General features: G+C 40.8%; 1 protein-coding gene across 2 annotated transcripts; it reads left to right on the top strand.

The window, feature by feature from the left end:
- The first annotated feature begins 1735 nt into the window (after positions 1-1735).
- LOC141780038 (sodium- and chloride-dependent GABA transporter 3-like) lies at positions 1736-23063 on the top strand. Of its 2 annotated transcripts, XM_074655097.1 has the most exons (14): positions 1736-1961; positions 4252-4386; positions 6045-6182; positions 11393-11504; positions 11648-11780; positions 14112-14246; positions 14464-14567; positions 15187-15311; positions 15442-15554; positions 17103-17240; positions 17332-17434; positions 18656-18756; positions 21049-21219; positions 21350-23063. In XM_074655097.1, the coding sequence occupies exons 1-14, from the start codon at positions 1832-1834 to the stop codon at positions 21458-21460; spliced, it is 1749 nt and encodes a 582-aa protein (XP_074511198.1). In that variant the 5' UTR covers positions 1736-1831; the 3' UTR covers positions 21461-23063. The 2 variants fall into 2 exon arrangements, with proteins under 2 accessions (XP_074511198.1, XP_074511199.1); XM_074655098.1 differs by lacking the exon at positions 6045-6182.

Genomic DNA, 23063 nt, shown 5'->3' with positions numbered 1-23063 from the left:
GCCCACCCAGAAGTCGGCCATATTGGATTTTATGTACGATTTTCCCAATTTTTGCGTTTTATTGGCCGCGTACTCTAACGAACTCCTCCTACAGATTTGATCATATCGATTTGAAATTTGGTCAGGACCATCTCAAGACCTTGAGGATGAAAAGTTATTAAAATGGTGAGTGTTCACTTAACGAGTGGACCGTGGTGTGGCGGCCATTTTGAGCCATTCGCCATGAAACAGGGAGTTATTGTAACTCAACTGTACATAGTCCGATCTGCCCCAGATTTCTCAGGTATGATGGTGGTACAGTCTTGAGGACATGTATATGAAAAATTATACTCATAGCCCCGCCCCAAAACGTTAGCCCCGCCCCCTTTCATATCTCATGAACCGTTTATAGTACAGGCTTATGGGAGGTGTCATATCACTCAGCAGAGAGTTCCTGTTTTATTCGTTAAGGGTAGCCCCGCCCCCTACACATTAGCCCCGCCCCCTTTCATAACTCATGAACCGTTTGTCGTAGAGTCTTGCGGGAGGTGTCATATCACTCAGCAGAGAGTTCATGTTTCATTGGTAAATGTTATGCCCGCCCCCTACACATTAGCCCCGCCCCCTTTCATATCTCATGAACCGTTTGTAGTAGAGTCTTGTGGGAAGTGTCATATCACTCAGCAGAGAGTTCCTGTTTCATTGGTAAATGTTATGCCCGCCCCCTACACATTAGCCCCGCCCCCTTTCATATCTCATGAACCGTTTGTAGTAGAGTCTTGTGGGATGTGTCATATCACTCAGCAGAGAGTGCCTGTTTCATTGGTGAAGGTTATGCCCGCCCCCTACACATTAGCCCCGCCCCCTTTCGTAACTCATGATCCGTTTGTCGTAGAGTCTTGTGGGAAGTGTCATATAACTCAGCAGAGAGTGCCTGTTTCATTGGTGAATGTTATGCCCGCCCCCTACACATTAGCCACGCCCCCCTTCATAACTCGTGAACCGCTTGTCGTAGAGCCTTGCGGCAGGCGTCGTGGCGCTCGTCAGAGTTTCGGTTTCGCGGTGCCCGGCCGCGTCGGTCGGCGTCCCGCCAGCAACCCCGACCCGCGAGCAGGGGCGAGGGCCCTTTCATAGCTGCGTGCAGCTCTCGTTATTATTATTATTATTATTATTATTATTATTATTATTATTATTATTATTTTTATTATCACTGATTTTTATTTTATTTATTATTATTATTATTGTTATTATTTACAACGATCTTATTTTACTTGTATCAACCTATCATCTTTTACCCTCATCCTGTGATGTATTGCTGCAGGTTCAATTACCTAACAGTATTTAAAGTATATACAGTAGAAAAACTGTGCCGCTTGGTCCAGTTCCAACTTTAAAATGATGCTAACACTTCTCCATTCTTCATACATACATAATCATTTAATTAAATTAAATGCTAATGCTTATTTTAGAATTTTCATTGCGAGACATTTGATTGTTACAACTGAGTTCTTATATAAAATTGTGTAATTTTACGTATGAATAAATGTTCCGAGTGTTCCTCCAAGACTTGTCGCAAAATAAACAGTAACATTCCGTGATGAACTCAGAATTTTAATTTTTTTTAAAATGGACTTCAGCCAAAACCTGTTACCAGGAAATTATGCTGCAATAGATTTTGAAAGACAAGTTATGACAGTTATGTACTACAGATCTTCAACTATTAAGCACTTACCCCTATCACCACGGCCTTGGGCAATACAGTCAGTATTGTGTCTACGGATGAGTTTAACACCAGGCTCACAGGGTTGTGTACTCATAGTAACGATCAGGGGACTGAAGAGGGAACACAGACATGGAGACCAAAGTGAATAAGAGGGAACAGTGGACGAGGAAAAGGGAATATATTCTGGCAGCAGCAGGCAATGTGGTGGGTCTGGGCAATGTGTGGAGATTCCCCTACCTGTGCTATAAGAACGGAGGAGGTAAGCTGGAACAAACCAACTTGATCTTGTGAGAAATGTTACACACTTCAATATTGATTGGGTTGAAATGTCCAGCAAAAATATAGATGTTAAACATTGCAACAACTTTTATGGTGATGTTTTCCCATACAAGAATAGATGAATCTGAATCCCAGGTATGTATTAAAAACATATTTAGTAAGAACTTATCAGAACTTATCGGTGGTGGTGAAGTGGAGTTGCTTTGTTAAAACAAAAGGGTGTCCTATTGATAATTGTGATGAAGATTAAACTATTTAACACTTAATTCTGGAGTGCCAGAGGTCTAGAGATGTATGAGGAAAATGGCAGGTGTTGGTTTTAATAGTTATGTGAATTACAATGCAGTGGTGTGTGTGTTTTTTTTTTTCTAGAAAATCTGCCTAAGTTGCAGCAAGAAATATATTGGATGATAATATGTACAATTGTAATAAAAGAGGGAGTTGCACTTTCTGTATAATGTGGGCGCTGTCCTCATCAGGAGTGTGTAAACTCAATAAAGTATTACTAAAAAGTGTAAGCTGGAACACACAAATTCCATATAGCCTACTGTAATATTTGAGATGTTGAAAATCACTAGTGAGTTGTTTTTTTTAGGTAAAGGTAAACATCAGTTATTGATTTCTTCATTACATTTGCAGTATATCAAGCTGCAGAACAGCTGGAGAAGAAGAACTTTCAAGGGCCCTATCTTACACCCGGTCGGCGCACAGCGCAGCGCAACCGTCACTACTAGTTTCAGACCGACACAGTTGTCATTTTCACGCCCAGCTCCCACGTTGTGCGAGTAGCAAATGTATTAGCGCCGATCTGTGCGCCCATCGGCGTGTTGGACTTAAAATGAGGTGTGGTCAGGTGCTTTGTTGGCGCGTTACTATCTTGAGGCAGCAGAAAGCGATTGGCCATTGACCAACAAAAACCTGGTCTAAAGTCTGACGCAGTATTTTCCTGTTTAAAGGGTTAATTATTCAGATAGTAAGATGCGTCCTCACAGGCAGGTTCTCAACACGCGTACACTCTTGCTTGTTACACACACAATTCAGAATATAATGGAATTCGCCTTTAAAATAGAAATATGTACGACAATGTGCAGGCGCACCTGACTTTTAAAGGGAATTCCTGTTACACACCCATGATTAATCAAGAGACTAAATACAACCCCTTTTCCCCCTTACGCCTTACCTGGCACTGTTTTTAACTAGCAAAAGTGGAGTTGGACACGCCCTAAATGCACTTGCACCGTGCACTTCAAATAGGGCTCTAAATATTTAATGCAATGGAATGTGGATTGTGTAAAAGGAACTGCAGGTTAACACACACACACACACACGCACACACACATGATTACATAAGATATAAAAGAATCATTTAAAATACATTTGAATGAAAGCTCACCCATACTCTGTATAAATTCCCTGTATTAGCTCAAATAAAGTGACTAAATGGTATTTGTGGGCAGCTAAGAAGCTACAAATTATAATCAGCAAAAACCCTGAAACTGTTACTTAATATGTTCTTAATGTACAATGTACCAAGCACATGTATTTGTACTTTTTTTTCCACTTTTTGAAAAAAACAGCCAGGTCACAAACACAATTATTTGGATAGTTGCAGTACGACTACTGCCGATTACGAAACATGTTCAAGGTGCCTTTAGGAGAAGTGGTCATGCATGTTTTTCACTATGCCATTAATTATCATCTGCCAACTACATTCTTGCACATGCACCGGGTCTGACATTTCATAGATCAACAGATTCATTGATTTAATCAGCAAAGTAATCGCTGGATGAATCCATAATGAAATATAAATTGTTATTGGCAGCATTACATTGGATCAAACACTGCCACTGTATTAACACAGATCCAGTCCTCATCCCATCATACAGCATCACTGGTCTCAGGTGTATTTGGACCCTTTATTTGCATAAAAGATCTGAGCCTTGCGTCTCTGCAGTCAACGCAAGATTTTCGAGTACATCAGTATGTTAAAAGAACATAACACAAACCCCCCCTTAATTAAGGTAATGATTAATCCCCTTCTGGCCTGTTCTTGTCTAATACAAATAGATACAAATAGAAATACAAATAGAAACAAGATATCTCAGTATCAAAGTCTAATGTCACAATGACTGTTCCTGCACTTTCTAGAGGCCAGGTCAGAATGGTTCGACATTAACCCTTCTATGCAAGCATATTGTACTGTAGTTATATATATATATGTATGTTATGTATGTATCTTTACAATGATTCACATATTTCTGTGTGTGCAGGTGTCTTCCTGTTGCCTTACTGCTTCTTTGCTGTGCTGTGTGGCGTGCCAATCTTCCTGCTGGAGGCTGTGATTGGTCAGTACACACAGGAGGGCGCCGTCACCTGCTGGACCAAGCTCTGCCCGCTGGCACAGGGTAATCACATCACATTTGTTTGTTGTTGAAGACATTGAGCATTTATATTGAAGACATTATATCGTTCAAAACCGATAAGAACTGAGAATGAATTTCTGCAGGTTAATGTTAGCAAAATAACTTTTAATTTGACTTCAACTGATCAAACTCGGGAGCCAATAAATCTTTAAAAAAAAAAAAAAAAGGATAGGCAACGTTTTTGGTGTCCCATAGCTTAGGAATATTCGAAAGAGGACTCATTTTCTGTTGTGGAATTCTGAAACCTCCAAAAAAAAAATCTTGTTTACAAGCAAATCTCATAAAATGAGGGAAAGTCATCTAGTATCAAGCTGATAAAACAATCCTTAAGTAAGTTTATTTGAGCTGATAGGGGTGGCTGTGGTCTCCAGGACCCCAAATAGAACCCGCAGTTTGAAGTGAATACAGTGCTGTACATCATTCACAAATTAAAAAAAAGGATAAGGATGGTCTAATTTTTTACTTTCCCCGTGGTCAACAAATCCCATAAAAAAGACAGAAACAATGTGTTAGTTAGTGCCTCAGTATTTTTTTGCCTAAACTGCCTGTTGCACTCAAACCCCGAGCCTATTGGTTCCTACTGAAGATGTAAATCTTTAAACTCATCTCACAAAAAATATAGTTTCATTTGTAAAAAAAAAAAAAGAAAGGCTCAGAAAATTCCTGAAACCGTTACAACTGGTAAACCCACAGAGAAAAAAATACAGGATTCAAATACACGACTCAAAACAAGACAGGTGCAATCAAACAATCTTTACTTGCCAAATCAGGTTCGGTACAAAGGTGAGCAGTCAGACAGAGGTAACCAGAGGTAACCAGAGCCGAGACAAGGCAAAGGTAAAAATGTGGTCAGGAAAAAAACGGTTGAGATCAGAAAAAATAGGAATACTAAAACTAGGGCTGAAACAGTGGACTGATCTCCCCCCAGATATTAGAGTAATGTTAAAAAGGGTCATGTTGTCTCAGCAGGTATCTCTCTGGCACGTCAGAGGCTGCCCTCTTCCCTCGCCTCTTCCCCCGCCACTCTGCTGCTCTGTCGCCACAGGCTCCCGTTAATTTTATAATGGACATTTGGGTTGTGATATTTAAACAATCCATCCGTCAACAAGGAAATAAAAGCCTCTTGTCTACAAGACCGGCCTCTTGAGAGAGTGGGTAGTGGATCTTGAGGTATAGCGACCCCGGCAGGCGCTATAGCTAGCTGTCACGGCAATTTGTGGAGTTTCTAACCTCTGAAAATGTTGCAGCAAATGTTCGATTCGACATCAATTTACGTAAAACTGTCAATATTGAAAATCGACACAGTTAATTTCTCTCCTCAAAAATGTTCAGAAGTGAATTTAGTGATGAAATAGCTACGAAAAATGTTAAAAAACAATTCGTTTTTGGCTACCGTTGTTGTTGTGACCATAGACTGGACCGATCCTGTGCATTGCATTGTGGGATTTTTTTTCCAAATCAGTATAATATCCGGGTATTGTTGGCATACTGTAGATTTTGCTTTTGTTTGCATATTAATACTACATGCTACATTTTGGCCAAATCAGTACGTACTACTAGTATAGTATACGGTTTCACTGTCTGTAAGTGTCATATTTATCTTATCTAACTCAGGTATTTTGGATGTTCTCTCCCTCCAGGGACTGGCTATTCTATCTTAGTGATCCAGCTTTTTTCCAGAACCTACAGCATTATCCTGGCCTGGGCCCTCCTCTACCTCATCTATTGTTTCAGAGACCCTCTGCCCTGGGCCACCTGCGACAATCCCTGGAACACAGGTCAGTATGGGATGAGGGTGGATGGATGCACAGTATAGTTAAGTTAAAAGAACATACCAACGTCTTAGATCTCACTCAAGGTACTGCATTTAGCATAAAAAAATAGGCTCAAATCATAACATGGCAAACTGCAGCCCAACAGGCAACAACAGCTGTCAGTGTGTCAGTGTGCTGACTTGACTATGACTTGCCCCAAACTGCATGTGATTATCATAAAGTGGGCATGTTTGTAAAGGGGAGACTCGTGGGTACCCATAGAACCCATTTACATTCACATATCTGGAGGTCAGAGGTCAAGGGACCCCTTTGAAAATGAACATGTCAGTTTTTCCTCACCAAAATTTAGCGTAAGTTGGGAGCGTTATTTAACCTCCTTTGCGACAAGCTAGTATGACATGGTTGGTACCAATGGATTCCTCAGATGTTTTAGTTTCATATGATACCAACATCTTCATTCTAGCTTTAAAACTGAACTCGCTACAACCTAAAATTAGCAAGTTGCGTTAATGCATTAAAGAAATTAGTGGCGTGTCAAATTTGACAGCCTTAATCTTTATTCATGTTTTGCAGATTTAAATGTGGTATTAATAAATGTAATATAGCTACATAAATTGACCATGATATGTTATCAGAGATTAAGGAAACATGCTGAATTGAAATACTGGTTTCTCCGACAACAATGCTTTTGTATGGGCCGGTGTGATCTCATCCACCGCCCATTTCCACACCCCGTTGCCACATATGGAACAAATTTGCATACAAACACACCATTCTGCAGCTATGGAAGCTAGCAAACAAACTGGATCAGGTCATGTTTTTTTTATTTAAGTAAGGTTTTAAACATCTGCATCAGCCCACAGGTCCAAGTGAAGCCTAAACTAAAAACGGAACAGTATTAATTTCAACATTCAGTTGGACCTTTTAGAAACTAGACCAGATATCTTTGTCAATGTCTTTGTGTGGCGCAATGTCACTGACTTTGGAGGAGGAATTATTCTCACAATGTCCTCAAACAGGTACCACAGCACATAATCTTTTAATGGCCAGAAGAACTGGTTGACTCACATATTGTGCATGTACTTTACCTGCACATGCGTCTCAATGGCATCCTGAACGACTCCTGGAGCTGCTGCATGTATGTGTGGCGCTCGTAAATAGGCTCGTAAAATTGTTCATTCAGACTGCTGTTTGAGGTGTGGGTGCTAAGATACTGCAGCTCATGGTCAGGATCATGGAAGTAGATCAGGGCAAATAGTGGGGTATGATCCAGCTCTGGAAGGGGACCACCAATGTAATGATAAACCTTACCTTGTATGCACACCCCAGGGTTGAAGCCAGGCATAGGTATGCTTGCCAGGCGCTCCGCCTGCTTCTCCAATGCTTCCTCTGCCCTAATTTTAGCAATGCACGCAGCACTAAGCTTCACGTGCACGCTGCTTTGCCTCGCGCATCTGCTCCCGCTCGGTACAGCTATGTTTAGGCATGTTAGCCTCGGCAAAGGTTGTCTGCAACAAAGATTAGATGTCACAGTACACTATCGTCTGCGTAAAATGACACACGTTTTTTACACTCACCAGACAGCCGTACAAATTAGTCAGAATTTTCGTTTCATACAGTGCCCATCATCAGCAAAGTTGGTCCGCAGCAAAGATTAGATAACACAGTGACTGGTTAAACTGTAATTTCATGCACACTACTGTCCACTTTCAACAATGGAAGATGAAAACTGCTGGTGAAAGTTAGGGATGCTCTGATCAGACTCTTTCAGCCCTCATACTGATACCAGGCCTTTGGGCATTGGCCGATAATGGGTACCGATCTGATATCGGTGTGTAATTGATGAGCTATATGTGTCACTGTGTGGAACAGATTGGTATCCCGTGACGTAGTTACGAAATATCGCTATTTCATAATCATCTATTTATAGAAGAAATTAATGTTGGACTGGTTTAAAAACAGGAGGTCTTCAGTTTTCAGAATCGGTAAACCAAGTGTATGTTATCCAAACTATGTCTTATTACTAAGTATTTTAAGAGGTCTAAGGGCATTTTCACATTTTCACATTTTTTTACTTGTCTTTTCAAGTTCACCTTTTCAAAGGTACTTGCAAATAACACGTTACCCATGAGGCTCTCATTTGTCCTAGAGCACTGTGTAAAGAGATAATTTGGCCCTAAAGCTCAAAAGGTGTACTCGGATTTTTTAAATTCTTCAAATCTCTTGTGAAAATATACCTTTACTCATGTGGGCCGATTGTTTTGGTGCCTGAAATAGTTTTTTCTAAAGTCTTAAGTTCAAAAAAGTAGTGTAATATATGAATAAAATAGTAAATAAATGTATAGTAAATGTCTAAAAGGAAATTTTGTAATATCGCTTCTTGAGTAGAAGAGTTGTGTGTCACTGTATTTTCACCATAGAGGGACTGAGATAAAATGGGACTAAACAATGATTTCATACTAGGCATATCAAGCTTCATGCATGTGTGCAAAGGAAAAAAATTAGCATTACAACAGTTCTTTTTTTTTCTTCAAACCAAATATTTACTATTTATTACACGGCTGTGTTGAATACTCAATTCTGATTGGTCAATCACGGCGTTCTGCGGTCTGTAATTTCTCTATAACAGACCGTTGCTACTGTATGTATAACAGACCATTGCTATGGTTGCAGATCTGATGTCGGATTCTGGAGGACCGTTTTTGAGTCAAAATATTGATTTCTTCAGTACGTAGCCGTGTAATAAGCGGGATAATGTACAGCTAGCGGGTCATTGTTGTGAAAGAATCCCCTTCAGGGCGATGAGAGACTCCTCCCCTTCGCGTCGTGGGCGCAGCATCGCCCTATCAGGGGATACTTTCACAACAATGTCCAGCTCGCTGTACATTATCCCTTACATATAAAACACACAGCAAATACACTATTTACAATTTACAAAACGTGTATGTTTTCATGTGACCTGTGTGGCAGGCAGAGAAGCAGGAGGTGGCTGCTGCTGGAGAGATGCTGGATGTGCTTCACTGGGCCCTGGCAGTTGTGAATCCTCTCAGTTTCAATTTCATTCTCTGTAAAAGAAATACAAACTCATTCATTACTACTAAATTGATTGAAAGACAGTTCTCACTCCCTTTCTTTTTTTTCTTCCTCCACACACAACAACAGTACACACCTAAAAGGAGTGTGTGTGTGGGGGGGAGGAGGTGAGACAGGTTTCTGTCTCCCATTTCACAGCTCTACTCTCTACACTTGAACAGACATTCCCAGTAGCTTTACATTTAGCGTGAAAGAACACATAAACAAATAAAATGATATGAAAGACAAAGTTTTATCTGTACAGACCAGTAAGATCAAATAGTCAATGGCAAAAACATATCCATTCATCTTTACTATTTGTAAGTGAAGCTCACTTTTGCACAAAGAAATAACTTGTACAAAGAGTAAACCTTTACTTATAGACAGTCAATCTTATCAAAGTTCATGACTATTGACATTGTTTTTGTAAAATGAATACAGCTTCAAATGGATCCCTATTATTTCACTGTACCTCTTCACCTGAGGAATAAAACCCTTCAGGCTCTGAAACTCCATTCCTTTGTCCTCCCCATTTCACAAGCTTTTGCTGTTGACTGACTGAAAACGGCGGCTGATCGGTAGGTCCTTAGTGATTTCCTGAATTGGTTAGTTTCTCACAAAATAGAGAACCCTAACCACAAATCCACCAATCATGCACGGTGAGAGGCAGAGAGACTCTCTTGTCTGCCTTCGAGCTGGATGTGTTAATCACGTATGAGGAAAAAGGACATGGAAGCAGAGATTCTGCAGATTCCGGCAATATCAGAACCATATTCTTGGGCTGTATTATTGCAGAGAAATTAATAGAAACATCGAGTAAACATTGCAAAAATGCGCCGCTGCGTTTTTAGACCTCAGGGGGTTAAAGTTGTGCAAAAATAAACTTGGTGAACAAGTTGTGAACTAAAGATCCACGATAATTCTCTCTACAATGTCATGATTGGTATCGTTGGAAACTAGAAATTATGAACTTTCTGACGCACCTATAATGCACCTCGTCTCACAGATACAGCGGGTGTCACCTGAGGAATAAAACCCTTGAGGCTCCGAAACTCCATTCCTTTCTCCTCCCCAATTTACAAGCTTTTGCTGTTGACTGACTGAAAACGGCAGCTAATTGGTAGGTCCTTAGTGATTTCCTGAATTGGTTAGTTTCTCACAAAATAGAGAACCCTAACAACAAATCCACCAATCATGCACAGTGAGAGGCAGAGAGACTCTCTTGTCTGCCTTCAAACTGGATGTGGGAGTCACGTATGAGGAAAAAGGACATGGAGGCAGAGATTCTGCAGATTCCGATAAACTTGGTGAACAAGTTGTGAACCAAAGATCCTCAATAATTCTCTCTACAATGTGATGCTTGGTATCGTTGGAAACTAGAAATTCTGAACTCTCTAAAGCAGGTGACACGAAGCCATCAAACTTCACATTTTACCGTCACACTCTGGTCCCACTGACATAAATATATCTTCTTGTCAAAATATTTTACCAAGGCATATGTTATTTTGGTCCAAAATAGCTGATTTTACTTACTTACTGTTTGTACAGTCAAGATGGTGCTGACAGGAAGTCCTGGGGTGCATCCCAAGTCTCTTAATTGCATCCACATTTCCCTCGCTTGGGTCTTTTCCTTGCGTCTTAGTTCCTCCTCTAGTTCCTCTCTGAAGCGTCACGTTAAGCAACGTCCGTTTCTGATGACGGTGGCAGCTGATCACAGCTGCAGAGACTTTTGATGGAGTTAGTGTCTGCACTGTACAAATACTAATAAAGGCACACAGTTAGCCTATCACTGCCAGAGCAGCTGTGTTTTCTCCCTGTGGCCTGTTACCTGTTTAACAAACACCTGGACATGAAAAACAACCTGCAGTCTGTACAGTATTTATACTGTGTACTGAGCCCTGCTTGGAGGCTCTGGAACCATACCAGATTTGCAAAGCAGATTTTTCTTAAAAGTTTGAAACTCCGCATTGTTTCCATCCATGTTTACTTGCTAGCAATCTTCTTCCCTGCCTGTTGGCACATTGCTGTGTTTCATGACTGACAATAATAACCAAATGAAACATTCTGATAACTATTTCAGTAACTGTGTGATATGGAGATTAACGCTTAATCATCGTAATAATTTGCCTTCCTATCAACAGAGAGATGTGTGGACCTCACCTCAGCAAACTGGACAGCAATGCACAGTGGCAACCAGACAGTAAACTGGACAACTGGAAATCTCACCAAGTCTTCAGTCTCTGAGTTTTGGGAGTGAGTCGATTATCAAGCTCATAGTAAATTAAATAGTGTGGCAGCAATAGATGTGAAGTATTAAGTACCTTCTGTTTTCTTAGTGAAATATGCTAATTCTTCATGCGTTCAACCATCATTGACTGTATTATGTCCTCATGCAGGAGAGGAGTGTTGTCCATGTCTGGGGGAATAGAGGAGGTCGGTACAGTAAAGTGGGAGCTGCTGCTCTGTCTCCTGGCCTGCTGGGTGGCCTGCTACTTCTGCGTCTGGAAAGGGGTCCGTTCCGCAGGAAAGGTCTGTGAACATTGGTGTGAGGATTTAAGGGGCCAAACCTGTCTCCTCTAAAAATAAGTTTATATTACTGCCAAGGGTCTTTGACATTGCAGACCTGCTTTTGTGTCCCGCATCTCTGGTGGTGGTAGGTTAGGACTACAAAAGAAATCTTGGTTATGGTTAGGAAAACTTTTATGCCTTTAGCTGAATATTGAGGGTTAGGGTTATTCAATTAGTTCTGACTTGTTCTTGGTTTAGGGTTAGGCAGGAGTTAATTTGGGCCAGAGCCCAACGGAGCTGAGCTTTGCCTTCCAACATCCAAATCGAAACCTTCAAGAGCTCAGTTCACATTTGGCATCTGTCTCATGCTCTTGTGCCACCAAACCAAAAGTTTGGAAATTTGTGTTTAGTCGATTATTTCTCTTTTGTTACAATGCTAATTGGCATTGTATTTTACATCGTTGGAAAGCTTGTTTATTTACCTTCACAATGATGTCCAACTTGTAAGGATCATGCATTTGTGGGATGAGCAGCACAGCTGATTATGTGGGTAGCGCCCAAGAAAAATTTGCCAAAATTCTCTGCCAATGGTAAACAGTGTATTCTCCTGTTGGTATTGACTCTTGTTTTGAGTTGTTTGGTGGATTGGATGATTGAACTCTCTATCAGTAACAAGGAACAAACAAGACATCAGACAGCCTGGCACCTCCTCCTCATGCTGGTCACCAACCTGGTCACACGTTGCTGCGGGATGGCGTTCCATTCCTCAACCAGGATTCATTGCAGGTCAGCCAGCGTGGTTGTGTGTTCCCTCAATGATGTCATTGGCAAAACAAGGCTTGTCATCATTGAAGGCCATCTCAATGCAGTGAGATATCGGGATGAGATTCCACAGCTAGTGGCGATCCCATATCTCCACAATCTGGGACCTAACTTCATCCTCCAAGATGACAACGCTCGCCCCCACAGAGCCAGGGTTATCACAGACTACCTCCACAATGTGGGAGTAGAGAGAATGGAACGGCCTGCCAAGAGTCCACACCTCAACCCAATTCAACACTTGTGGGATCAGCTTGGGCGTGCTGTACTTGTTAGAGTGACCAACACAACCACGCTGGCTGACCTGCAACGAATCCTGGTTGAGGAATGGAACGCCATCCCACAGCAACGTGTGACCAGGTTGGTGACCAGCATGAGGAGGAGGTGCCAGGCTGTTGTGGCTGCGTATGGATCTTCCACCGCTACTGAGGCTCCTGACGGTGGATTAAATGAATAAAGTGTCAAATTGCCAATATGTCTTGTTTGTTCCTTGTTACTGATAGAGAGTTCAATCATCCAATCCACCAAACAACTCAAAACAAGAGTCAATACCAACAGGAGAATACACTGTTTAGCATTGGCAGAGCATTTTGGCAAATTTTTCTTGGGCGCTACCCACATAATCAGCTGTGCTGCTCATCCCACAAATGTATGATCCTTACAAGTTGGACATCATTGTGAAGGTAAATAAACAGGCTTTCCAACGATGTAAAATACAATGCCATTTAGAATTGTAAAAACAGAGAAATAATCGACCAAACACAAATTTCCAAACTTTGTTTTCCGAGTTTATATTACGTATTACAATGTATTATATTATACAATAGTACGTGCAGTAGTACTAGTAGTAGTAGTAGAGCACAACCTCTGTAATTGTTAAAATAAATAACATAAAAAGGCAACAAATATTAGACATGAAATCGTGTTTTATTGTACTATAAGTTACTGTTGCTTCAGTGCATAAACATGTTTATTTTACGCATGGACAAAAATGCAATAGTTTCTTAAACCATCAATTCAACCAAAAATAAAAGATTTTGTCTGCCCTACTATTATTGTATTGTTAGACTTCACGGTGGAATTTTTGTAGTGGAGTAGAAATATAGGGTAACATGACATGGACATTGATAAAATAAGTACAGGTATCTCCAATTTTGTTCTGGAAATGTTCACATCAGTATCCTGGTTGTAATTCCCGAATGAAGAAAATTGAGAATTAGAGGCACCTACAGTAGTGACAGATATAGCAGTAGCACAATCTTGGAAAAATGTAGAACATTTATAACAAGTCGTAACAATATGATATTTTCACACCTGTCCCATTGTCATGACATTATAGTAGCACTAGCTTTTGATTTTGTTTATGTTACCGACAGCATTGCTAAAGTGTGTGACAACAGTGGACATATTCTTCAAACATACAGACCAACTCAAAGAAATAACCACCACTACTAACAGGTGTATATGAGTAGTACTTCTTTAACCTGATGCAGTGATAGTACAGCAATGTTAAATAGCCACTCAAATTTCCAGGTGGTGTATTTCACGGCTGTGTTCCCCTATGTGACGCTGGCCATCCTGCTGATCAGGGGGGTGACGCTGCCAGGAGCCTGGCAGGGTGTGGTCTACTACCTGTATCCAGATCCTTCTCGCCTGGCAGACTTGCAGGTGAGACACTGTGGACAAATCATGCCGCTTGACAGAGTCTTGTTTGTTTAAGAGGTAAAGATTTTCTTATTTTTTTATGCTGATGTAAGTGTCATACCTACCTGAATTGACCAGAAAAAAGAATGTAGATAAACCAATTGTGCCCCTGATACTGACACTGATATGATACTGATGACCTAATTACATGTGTTTTGCTTTTTTTATCTTTTTTCATCAGGTGTGGATGGAGGCTTGCGCTCAGGTCCTCTTCTCCTATGGTGTTGCATCAGGATCCTTAATCACAATGGGCAGCTACAACAAAGTCAAGAACAACTGTTACAAGTAAGCCATGTGATCAGTAGTTGCACACATTGTTGTTTTGTTGGAGTTTTGCTCAACGTAGTCCTAGCATTTTCTGTCCGCATAATTTATTTTTGGTTTGTTTGTCTATTTTGTGAATCCGAAATGCGTCAAACATAATAGTAATCAACATTTTAGGCAAAACGTGAAGTTAAGAGCATAAACCCTGAATATTAGGTAGTTCAAGACAATTTAAGAGTGTATTTAAGTGTGTGTACCAACTTCTGAAACCAAATCTACACCCTTGAATTCACCCTTTGTGTGGCATGTCTGCATAGGTTTTACTTAGGGGTGTAACCCACACACCGACACAAAGTGGTTTTAACGTTAGATGTGAGTACATTGATACGATTTAAACGTACCATGAACCGGTTGATGGCCCGTTTCTAAAGTTACAAATGGGTTGACTGAAGCTTTGCGTATATGTCCGCACCGTAGACGATCTCCACTCTCACATTACCTTTTACGTGAGTAACGTCAGCGTAGTGTTGCTACGGAGGACCAGTAGGACACCCTGGTCTCTGTCAGAGTATACTGTCAGTACATTGTCCCACTCAGTTCTATTCTGTATGCTAACCTCTATGTTTGTGTGTGTATGCAGGGACAGTCTGCTGTTGTGTGCGCTCAATAGTGGCACCAGCTTTGTTGCCGGCTTCGCAGTCTTCTCAGCTCTGGGCTTCATGGCCCAAAAACAGGGAATTCCCATCGACATGGTGGTCGATTCAGGTATGATTTAAAGCCCAAAGCTACTGTTTGACACAAGAATCAAATGTACCCTCACACTATTGCTGGAAAAGGACAAAAACTGTAACACAAGGAGAGGACAACAATTTAAATGTCTCCTCTGTCCTCCCAGGCCCTGGGCTGGCGTTCATCGCATTTCCTCAGGCCTTAGCCATGATGCCTCTCCCTCAGCTGTGGGCCGCCTGCTTCTTCCTTATGCTCATTCTGTTGGGACTGGACACACTGGTAAGACCAAGAGAACATACGACATAATGTTGGTGTCCTGCACAAAGTATTCACTTAGCGTATAAAGATATGCTGCAACTGTTCATGCTGGATCAGTGAAACACTTAAAAATGTAGTTTAACCCTTAGTGTTTTAGTCAAGATCGCCTAAACCCAGACCAAGTCATGACCAAGACCAGAGTGTATCAACACCAAGACCAAGACTTTGAGGGGCTGAGACCAAGTTAAGACCAAGAACATGTTAACCCCATCTTTATTCAAGAGCATGGTCTTTCAATTTGAGAGCAAGACTTATTCATTTCACTTCCAGATTTTGTAACGCTTTCTCTCTAAACCTTGTCCTCACACTCAAATAGGCCCTGCTTGTGCTTGGATTAGCTCTGCTTCTGCTCAAACTGTATGCTTGCATTCAAATATGTTGTTGCTTGCACAGATTTTCCTGCTCCAACTTCAACCCCTTCTCCTCACTCTCAGGCTGCTTCTATTTGCTCGTGCAACGTCTGCCTCTCAGATTTCTCGGCAAGTCAGGATAAAAGGGTTAATAACTACAACTACTACTGAGGTAGTGGTGATACTGACTGGATGGCAGCAAACAGCAGCTAAAAGATTACCCAAAGCTATGACAAAAACATAGCTGTTTGGGTCATGGCATCTGGGAGCAGATGGTTGCACCAAGTTGATTGCGTATTATCTAGTCAAAACACAGCAGCTTGAGAGTCAAAGGAAGGGGGGGGGAATGAAAAACTATACAAAAATCTTTTATTCATGTGCAATTGGAGGCCTTATCTATATAAACTAAGGACTCAGTGTTGGACGCTTTATGTACTTTATGTAAGGGACAGGGCGTCACAATGAGAAGAACAGAGGGGGGAGGAAAAGAACTGGGGTAGGAACTTTCCTTAATATGGAGAAGAAATAGAAGGTGATCATAATAATCCAGAAGAGGACAAAAGGCTGGACTGAAGAAAGATTAAACTTGGAAACATCAAAAATGACAGTAGAGAAGTTTTGTTGGTGGTTACTTATCTGGCCCGTTGACTGTTTTGCCATTGCCAAAACAAGCTATATCTCTCAGATCTAAAAATGTGCACACTCTGATGTAGCATGAATGCCTTAAAGGGTACCGACATATGTAATGATAATTAGTAAGCCCCAAGCGGCACCAAAATATGAATATAAATTACATCGTAAACACATTAATTGGTACAAAAGATGAGTGATTGCACATATTGCAAATATTAAATAACAGAATTTATCTTGCACAATTCAAATAATCAATCTTTATGAATGAAAGCTTTATTAAACAACTAACTCCACACACACAACTAATAACAACTAGAGAGATTTTCTTTTGTTTTTTTGCCTAAAATGGCTCTTTTTTTTAAGTAAAGATTGCTGACCCTTGCTATAGGTGAACCATCTTCCAGTATAAATTATACCAGCTACGTATGGAGTGATAGTGAAGACCCAGCCTGGCTCATCACTATGGATGTTTGATGTAACAATTTGGTAATGTTATTCTTTTTTTCTGTCTGTTTGTGTGTGTTAGTTTGCAGGTTTGGAAACTATAACGTCGGCAGTGATTGACCTGTTTCCAGGACAGATGCGTAGACCCTGGCGCAGAGAAATCTTCCTCGTCTTCTTCTGCTCCATCAGCTTCATCGTACAGATCTCTCTATGCACTCAGGTACTACACAGGCCGTTGTAATCTTAATCAAACACACCAGGAGTTTTTTAAGTGACACTACATATAATAAGTGCTTTTCTGTGTTGTCCAGGGAGGAGTGTACCTGTTCCAGCTGGTTGATTACTATGGTGCTAATGGAGCATGTATATTATTTGTGTCTGTGGTCCAGTGTGTGGCTGTTGGCTGGGCCTTTGGTAAGTCAAATAATCAATACTGTGTTTCAATTATTCTGTAGTTCACCAGATGTAATAGTACTATCCAGCTATCCAAAAGCTATTTGTCCATCCAGAAGTTCCACCACAGGAACCTTTCTGGGAACCATTTTAGGAACCCTGTGTGCGTTTTCACCAGAGGATCGAGGGGTTCATTTTCAATCCAGTAATCATGTTCATATTTGATGATACCACACCTCACAGTTTACGTCCAGTGTCGACATTTAGTGCCAATGCTTGAAGTAGTGTGCTTGTAATGTAGAAGGGTGGAAAGGGCGGATACATTGACTTCCTAGAATTTCAGGCTGGTTACCTGGCAACCTCAAAGTGACGACAATAGTGTCTTAAAGGTCCCATGTTGTAAAAGGTGACATTTTCATGGCTTTTATATTATAAAGCAGGTTTAAGTTCTATATAAATACTGTGAAAGTATCGAAACGCTTAATCCACAGAGAAATACACGCAGCCCGTATTCAGAAACTGAGCTTTTGAAACAAGCCGTCAGGATTTCTGTCCATTTGTGATGTCACAAATCTACAATATTTAAACCATTTCAAAGTTTTAAATGTAAACATTCTAAATGGAATCGAACTGTATTCACCCTCTGCCTGCAAGTGACATACAGTTAGGAACGAGAGCCAAATCTGAACGACTTGTTGAATCACATGTTTTCTGATTTAGGCAGCACACACACACACACACAAAAAACCTGGGGCTGGTACGTCTTATTTCACAGTTTGTGGGTCGGTAGACACTGCAGATAACCAAATGTATGTGCACAAGAGTTAGGAAAAACTCATTCATAAAATAGTTAGCGGAAGTTGGTCACAGCCATAATTAGAAATAGAAATTAAAAAATAATTTATATGTAAAGCTTTTATACTTTTCCTTTAACCTCAGATCAGTAGATAAAATATATTAAAATTATTTGAATTCTGGACCAATCGCTGCTTTGGACATACATCACATCCATCTCAATATCAAAAGCATGAGGAAAATGGGGAAATGCTTCCAAATATTTTTACACTCCATCTTAATTATTTAACTAACTGTAATTTGTTGATGTATTTTTGATTAGTCTAATAACCCTTAATTGCCATTTGTAATAGGTGGTTACCGTTATAGTTGGACGTACATCATGCTTTTCCACCAGGAGGTCCTGTCCTTTTAAATTGTTACTAACAAACTGTAATAATCATGCAGGGGCTGACCGGATGTGTGATGCAATTGAAGATATGTCAGGACAGAGGCCGTTGCTTCTTTTCAAAGTGTGCTGGCGTTACATCACCCCTCTGATCTGCATGGTGAGTTACACACTCTGTTTTAGACTCTTGCAGCTCTTCAAAGTAGAAATGACATGAAACTAGAATGGCACTCGGAGAGCGCAGACCTCCGCCAAGGTGCCTGACTTTAAAAACAGATCACAGCTCACAGCTGGCGGTACCGTGAGGTGGTCAGCTTATTATTAACACGGTGTGTTTCCGTGTAACGTATCGGCGGATGCCTCTCTCATTCTGCAGTCTTGTTATGTCTGAATAACGTTACACTACGTTGTCTCTCATCCCGTCATCTACCGCTTTTTTTCTTTCTCACCGCGGACGGACAGCAGCTCCTGCACCTCGATGTCTCGCCACACATCCACACACGTATCTCTCTGCTCTCAGAAGGAAGGAGGCGGGGTCACGCATCATCAGTTGTGCTGCGCATGTGTTATACTCTGTGGTCTTAATGCTCAGGCTGATTGGAATTCTTAAAAAAATTCCTGAATCCGGATCATGATCCGGATCGCCACCAAAATCGAATGGATTATTCATTTTCCTAAACTCCACCCCTCCAAAAAATGTCATTCAAATCCATTTCAAACTTTTGGAGTAATCCTGCTAACAGACAGACAGACAGACAGACAGACAAACCAACGCAGGTGAAAACATAACCTCCTTGGAGGTAATGAAGACAACTGTGGTGCCTCAGCCAACAACAATAAAAAGGTGGAGAGAGTTTCTCCAGGGCCCGTATATATCAAGTGTCTCTTTCAGGACTACATGTAAGTGTATTTCATCAACTTTCTTGGCTTAGGAAATCCCTCCTAACTCCTACTATATATTTAGGAGCTCCAGAGGAGTCCTAACCTGTTTGGAGTCAAGAGGAGATGTAGGTCAGGCAAAGATACTACAAATCAGATATTTTTTTATTGTGATCAAATTTTTTATTGAGATTCAGGTTATGCATTAAAACAGATCCCCGTATAATATAAAATAGAGAGAGAGAGAGAGAGAGAGAGAGAGAGAGAGAGACAACAACAAAACCCTAGACTAAACTAGACTACCCTTGTGTGGGATGCAGCAGAGAACACTTGCTTTTATTTAGGCTACTTCTAATGGTCCAAAGACTCTGCGACATTATAGAAATAAAAATGTTTTCCCTTATGTAGGGCACATAAGTTAACAATGGGTGTAGTTGATTAGGACAGCGGAAGAGAAGACTTCTTCATTTTTCACAGAGGGTTAGCAACATGTGCCGGAGCAATATGTGCAAGATGCTGCATCATTACAAGAATATTTAAAACAATGTGGTTGGATGGTCAAATGATCTACTATTTTAATTTAGGATACATTTTTTTATTATGCCTCCGTGTTGGCGATCGCTGTGGCCCGGAGGCATTGTGTTTTGGGGTTTTCCGTCCATCCCAAACCATTCTACTGAAGGTGATATCTCAGGAAGGCCTAGAGGGAATTTTTTCATATTTGGGAAAAAAAAATTCCACTTTGGATTCAAGCATGAACTGATTAGATATTTAGTGCTCAAAGTTCAAGGTCACTGTGACCTCACGTCCATCCCATTCTTGCGTTATCTCAGGAACACCTTGAGGGCTATTTCTTCAAATTTGGCACAAACATCCACTTGGACTCAAGGATGAACTGATTACATTTTGGTGGTCAAATGTTAAGGTTACTGCAACCTCACAAAATATGTTTGGCCTTAACTCAAGGATTAATTTGCTAATTATGACAATTACATACAAATGTCTAATGATGAAATGTTGACATTTTGGACAGACATGGATGTAAACTGTAACTTCACAGCTTGGGGGAGGCATCCAACAATGTGGGTTGCTTTGTTTACAGTCTGCTATGTAAATATCAACTTATTATATCCCCGCAACAACGTAGTCAGGGGTATATAGCGCTCCGCATGTCTGTCCTTCCGTCCGTCCATCCGTCCGTCCATCCGTCCGTCCATCCATCCAACACGTCATCATAATGTCTACTGTGTGGCTCTGAGTGTCCTAAAACATCAGCGTCACACTCTTTAATAAGAGACCTTGTCCTGTGTAGGAGGCTTCATACATGACTCATGTATGAAGCATCATGTATCAGCACAGAATTGGTTTGTCTGGGGAATTTCTGACTTGGCACCAAAGTCCAAAAATGTTGCAGCTGACTTAGCTGCACAAGCAAAACCTGTTATTCAAAGACTTCCTGCCATCACGTCTTGGTTTATAAACAACACAATAAACCAGGGCGACGTCACAGTGTTTATACCGCCTCCTGTTTGTCCACGGAAGTACGAGTTTGTTCCTCTGCTTTTCTTTCAAGGTTTGCTTCATCGGCTTCTTTGTGACCTACCAGCCTCTGGCATCCAGCGGGGGCTATGTGTACCCAAACTGGGCCTGCGGTCTGGGCTGGGCCATGGCCCTCTCCTCGGTGGTTGCAGTACCCATCTGGGCAGTCGGCAAGATATGCCTCACAGAGGGCACCCTCAGACAGGTAAGAGCACCAACACATCCTGCTTAGTTTTTCTTTACATATGTAAAATTTTATATTGCCCCAATATACATTACATTAATTTAATTATCATTCTGTTTGTCCAATTGTCCTTTTTTTCTGCCCTCAACAGCGTCTGTTGGTCCTGTGGCATCCTGTCAGAGATCCCATGACAAACAAAGAACATATCCTAAATGACACAGAGATGAAACCAATGTCCGGCCCTTTCACTGACATGTTATGAGTCAATATGAAATGTGCGTCTGGATTTCTGTATGTGAAAGGCTGCTAAAAGAAGAGCATGTTACTTATTCCTGTGGAGCTTTTTGTTATTTTTATATTCACTGTTTCTCAGCAAAACTCATAGTTTGTAACCTGAGGCCTTTTAAAATATCTGCACTTCCTTTATCATAATGAATTTAAAGTCACCAGGAAAACAAAAAAAATAATATGTGAATTATCCCATTAGCTCAGACCTTACAGAGAAAGTCACTGATGGAATAAAACCCACAAAATGTACTTATGTTTGCCATTGTATTTGTTGCTGTATTCTCCAATTATATGGTTGTTGCTGAGAATGGACTTTGTTGTAGTGTTTCTGATATTTCGTCTACCTCACAGCTTCACAAACAAAAAACGCCATAGAATCTGAACTGACTCAGTCAGCAACAATTCTATTGAATTCTAAAGCCGTGGGCACACTGCCCGCATTAGGCTCGCGTGGCGGCAGCGTCGCGTCGTGGCTTCGTGATGCACACCTAGGGGGTTCACACTAGACGCGAGTTGGCTGCGTGTCAGCTACCTGTCAGCTGTGTTTCTGCTGCTGCTGACAGCCCTTTCTTTCTACATAGAGTTTGCCTTTTAATGGCCATTTAACTTAATGATAAATATAATTTATATTTATTTTAGACAGAAAAAGGTTCAGAATTAGTAAATAATAGTAATAACTCACAATTAAAACTCCGTACTGTATTCATTTATGATGCTTTCCAAGTCACTGCTTGTTCCACATCACTGTCCGGCACATATTTCAGAATAAAAGCCTCGTGTTAACAAGTGAAGGAATTCTTCGCAAAGAAAACCCGCTTTAGGGCTTTTATTTCGAAATGAAAGCAGGAAGTGTTGATTTAAACCCCACCTTTATCAATTTTTTGAGCTCCCAAAATGACTGCGTGTTCCACAGCACTGACTGCTCATATTTCAGAATAAAAGCCTTGTGTTAACAAATGAAGGGATTCTGTCTATAGAAAAAGCGCCTGAGGGCTTTTATTTTGAAATGAAAGCAGGAAGTGTTGATTTAAAAACAAGTTTACTTAACTTTACTTTTTTTTCATCTCCATAACATATTCTACAGATAAACCTCGAAACTGTAGTAAAGTCTTGCTGCTATGAAGTTAATATACAGTCAATAGATCACCTTCATTGTCTGTGACATATTCTACAGATGTCTAGACATGGAAACTGCAGTAAAGTCTTGCTGGTATGATGTTAATATACAGTCACTAGATCCCTTTCACTGTCTGTGACATATTCTACAGATGTCTAGACATGTAAACTGCAGTAAAGTCTTGCTGGTATGATGTTAATATACAGTCACTAGATCCCTTTCACTGTCTGTGACATATTCTACAGATGTCTAGACATGTAAACTGTATTATGTAGCTGATATGATGTCCATATACTGTCAATAGATCACCTTCACTGTCTGTTGCTGCTGGGACACGCAGCTGAGACGCAAGGGGCTCGTAAAATAGGCGAGCCTTCTATTCTATAAAATAGACGCGCGTCTGACGCGCGTGAGACTTGCGTCTCATGCGGGCAGTGTGTCCACTCTAACCTGTTAACAT

The sequence above is a fragment of the Sebastes fasciatus genome, chromosome 13 (genome assembly GCF_043250625.1).
Source record: "Sebastes fasciatus isolate fSebFas1 chromosome 13, fSebFas1.pri, whole genome shotgun sequence".
NCBI classification, from domain to species: domain Eukaryota; kingdom Metazoa; phylum Chordata; class Actinopteri; order Perciformes; family Sebastidae; genus Sebastes; species Sebastes fasciatus.
Note: the sequence above shows the minus strand (reverse complement) of the source record. Positions and strands in the feature narration are given on the sequence as shown.

Bases quoted from the DNA above. Each gene is read 5' to 3' on its own strand.
- LOC141780038 (XM_074655097.1), top strand. From the start codon at position 1,832: ATGGAGACCAAAGTGAATAAGAGGGAACAGTGGACGAGGAAAAGGGAA. The intron at 11,505-11,647 runs GTGAGTCGATTA...GTCCTCATGCAG, and splicing joins TCAGTCTCTGAGTTTTGGGA to GAGAGGAGTGTTGTCCATGT. The intron at 21,220-21,349 runs GTAAGAGCACCA...TGCCCTCAACAG, and splicing joins CAGAGGGCACCCTCAGACAG to CGTCTGTTGGTCCTGTGGCA.